This window comes from Priapulus caudatus, unplaced genomic scaffold, assembly GCF_000485595.1.
Source record: "Priapulus caudatus unplaced genomic scaffold, Priapulus_caudatus-5.0.1 Scaffold1199, whole genome shotgun sequence".
Classification (NCBI taxonomy): domain Eukaryota; kingdom Metazoa; phylum Priapulida; class Priapulimorpha; order Priapulimorphida; family Priapulidae; genus Priapulus; species Priapulus caudatus.
This window is the reverse complement of record NW_014578260.1, coordinates 25,012-29,063: the sequence shown is the minus strand read 5'-3', so window position 1 is coordinate 29,063 and position 4,052 is coordinate 25,012. Positions and strand designations below refer to the sequence as shown.

Here is a 4,052-nt window from a genome sequence, read left to right as displayed (position 1 = left end):
GGTGAATTAATTATTTATGTTATACTATGTTACTGCTATATAAGACGGTACATGTAATTTGTAGTTGCGCATATATTGAAATCGTAGTAGTGTGGATACTCTCAATCAGTAGGAATTTCTGTGTCCATAACCTAATTCAGACTAGTATTTGTCAGTACTAATCAGTGTATTTGTATCCTAAAGCAGTAGAATTTGTCATCGAATCAGTAGAATTTGTCGATACTAAATCATTAGTATTTGTCATAATAAATCAGTGTATTTGTATACGAAGCATACAGCGAGCGCTAGGAGTGCGTCAGTGGATCGTTTCGTCTTGTAACGTGACGCCCCGCTCATGTTTGACGTGCCGAGACGCTCACTTAGACTGCACAATTTAGTTACTAACGTAAGGTGGCCCAGCACACTTCAGCAGGGATTTTTAACAATATCATGTCGGCTAATATCTTAAATCTTTCTATTCGCTCTGGTCGGTTCTCAACGCGTGACGACAGAAAGCACGATACGTACTGCAACTCTTTAGATATGGCGCTTTCCATGAGGAAAAACTGATGTTACCTAGCTCTCTCTCTCCTCTCTCTCTCTCTCCTCTCTCTGTCTCCATCGCTGCGTCTCTTTCTCCTCTCTCTCTCGTTAAGCCAGTCGTCTTGCGCCGCTGTTGTCTCAGTAGATGCCGAGAGTGATGCAAATTTGGCACCGCACTGCCGCGCTTGCGTAGACAAATGCACGTTTGCAACTTAGCTCTCAGCCGGGCCGCTGTCACATGTGCTCTATGCTTCAGCCATCCGCATACAGGACAAGCCAGCGGTGGCTCTCTCCTTCCTCAGCGCTATGTCTGGCTGTTGTACTGCACTTTTGATCTCAAGCAGCTGCTCTGGAGCTGCACGCTTACAGCTATACTACGTTGCTGCAGTGCCTTCGCTCTCTCTCTTATCTCCCTCTCTTCGCTCTCTCTCGCTCCGGTTTATCGTGCGCAGCAGGCTGGCCTCGATTGAATAAGATATTTATATACTGTCACGCTATGGGCGACGGCCGAGTTTTCAAACTGTGCATCCTCTCGTCTCCATCTCTGTCTGCACATGTCAGGGCAAGGAAGCCAGGCCAGGACTCGAGCGGACTAGATAGGCCAGAGCCAGGGAGAAAGCGAAAGCGCCTGGACGAGACTTCACCTATCGGTAACGTCTTGTACGTTTCTCTCACTCGTGTGTGCGCGGCGTGCGTGCGTGCGTGCGCTTGCCTCGTGTGTGCGCCGTGGTGTTTGATAGGCTAAACAATGGGAGAGGGTGGGGACTCGGAGAGCACAGGACGGGTCCGCCAGAGCTCATTTCTCTCACTGAACTTCTTATTAGTTAATTTATTAATTACAATAATTGAATTGGATTCGGCGATCATCACCAAAATGTCATCTCAATTCTAAGCTTAGCCCCATTTCTGGAACTAATCCTGAAAATTTATAATTAATTATTAATTATTAATTGGATCCGGATCACCACAAATGTAATACAATTCTAAGTATACCCCATTCTCCTGACTATAACTGACAATTTAATGAGTTATCACAGTACACAACCCTCTCCCTACTGCTCCCTCCCCACCACCTTTACAGTACACAACCCTCTCCCTATTGCTCTCTTCCCACCACCTTCACAGTACATAACCCTCTCCCTACTGCTCTCTTCCCACCACCTTCACAGTACATAACCCTCTCCCTACTGCTCTCTCCCCACCACCTTCACAGTACACAACCCTCTCCCTACTGCTCTCTCCCCACCACCTTCACAGTACACAACCCTCTCCCTACTGCTCTCTCCCCACCACCCTCACAGTACACAACCCTCTCCCTACTGCTCCCTCCCCACCACCTTCACATACACAACCACCTCCCTACTGCTCCCTCCCCACCACCTTTACAGTACACAGTGTTCAAACTCTCTGTTCTGTCAGCTCTCTAGCAAGTACGTCTGTGTTGTAGCACTCACCATGCACAGCACCACTGCTAACGGCAGCTTCTCTAGACGTAGAATGGGCTTTGCTGCTGCAGTCCGACACATCACCCGACTGCTGATCTACAGAATCTGAGCCTTTACCATATAACACTTCATGCGGATCTGTAGAAGAGAGAGAACATCTCACATGAGAAGTGTAGTACAATCAAAATACATGGGCGCAAATGTATGGTGAGTAAGGCAGCTGTGGGGTAAACGGGGGATGAAGCAGTTGAGGTAGAGGAAGGTGTATTAAGGTTACAGCGGTGGAGTATGTGACAAAATAACGATTAGAATGACGATTCATGGCGTGTAAAAGTGATGCATGGGGACTAATCATTTAAGACATTATTGTCAAGTAGAGAAAGATTAAATATATTACATCAATACACACCACAGTGATTAAAATTACCACCTAAAATCTGGATGGAACACATATATATACGCCGTTAATTACTTCAGTGGATAGCAGCATCTGGATAACCCTGGAGATATTTTACCTGTGGACTCGTCTGCATTGGAAAATACATTTAAACATCTTTTTAAAAATTTAACTCGTAAGTATTCTTATTGTTGCTAATTTCACAACGTTTCAATAGCATCTTACAAAAGTAATACTACTTTTGAATTTAAGCTTTGCTATGGCGAATGTGTGTTACAGTAAGCTACAGTAGCCTACATATATATAGATGATAGCTAACATAATTCAGACAGACGAGCGTCGGACCATCATTTTATGCCTTTACTATAATAAAACTAGCCATAATTTATTATTTAACGTTTATTAGACCATGCACTTTTTACCAACGATTCAAATCGACCAGGGACAAACATATGGCGACATATACAAAGATTTTATATAGATAGGATAAGGAGAACAGTGTGTATGTATCACGCCTGTTTCTGAAGGCAATGGCTCCCAGCTATAATGCAATCACACACATTCAAGTACCCACGCAGGCACAGACATACGTCCTCATACATATATATACATGACCTCTACACCTGGCTTCGGCCTCTTCCATCACCCCCTTCCTCTACCTCTAACACCTTCTCTCTCTCTCTCTCTCTCTTCTACGACCTCTACCTTACCTTCCTCCACTTACATCCATCCATCCATCCTCCAGATTCTCCATCATCATCCACTTCTCTACCTTCTGTTCAACTCACTCTCCTTCTAATACAATAAGACACTACACACTGCATGCAGTGTTTACAGTCATCATCATGTGGGTGTCAGGAGACTGCCAGCGTCCTTTATCAGCATATTTTATACGGAAACCAAGCAACCCAGTCTAAAAGATTAAGATACCAAATATTCCTGCCGTGGTTGGTGTTACATATTGTCAGATACTTAGATTTAGAACGAATGGGTTGAAAATCCATGGTTGGTAAGGGATTGCTATGTCCTAGTTTGCCATGACCACTTTCTTAATCACTTGCTGTCGTTGACATATTTCAGGTGTGAATGTATACTTAAAAGTTAATAGTAGCCAAACAGAAGATGTTGACACAGAACAGAAACGTGTAGATGTACACACCATAGCTGATAGTGATAGTGCTCAGGTAGACTGAAAAAATAAAGGGTCTAGGAAAAATGAGGAAAAGACCTTCCCGTTTTGATAAGGGAATTGCCCTAAAAAAAACTTGCTCATACAATATACTTTTAGTAGCAGGGGTAGAAATAAGGAGAGAAAAAGAGATGGTCCACAGAACCATCTAGTTTGAAACTTGGATGGTCCTCCTAAATTTCAAATTGACCATTGACCATGGACCATGGACCATGGACCATGGACTTTTGACCATTGACCATTGACCATTGACTCCCTCTCTGTCTCTCTCTCTATCTCTCTATCTATCTCCCGCTCTCTCTCTCTCTAACAACCCTCTCCCTACTGCTCTCTCCCCACCACCCTCACAGTACACAACCCTCTCCCTACTGCTCTCTCCCCACCACCCTCACAGTACACAACCCTCTCCCTACTGCTCTCTCCCCACCACCCTCACAGTACACTCTCCCCACCACCTTCACAGTACACAACCCTCTCCCAACACAACCCTCTCCCTACT

General features: G+C 44.5%; 1 protein-coding gene across 1 annotated transcript in view; it reads right to left on the bottom strand.

Annotated features, from left to right (window-relative positions):
* The window catches only part of LOC106815779, a 53,315-nt gene that overhangs the window by 28,502 nt on the left and 20,761 nt on the right, over positions 1-4,052 (bottom strand). Inside the window, exon 4 of the mRNA XM_014820286.1 lies at positions 1,977-2,105. Within this exon, the coding sequence (XP_014675772.1) occupies positions 1,977-2,105 (129 nt within the window). The remainder of the gene's footprint in view (positions 1-1,976; positions 2,106-4,052) is intronic.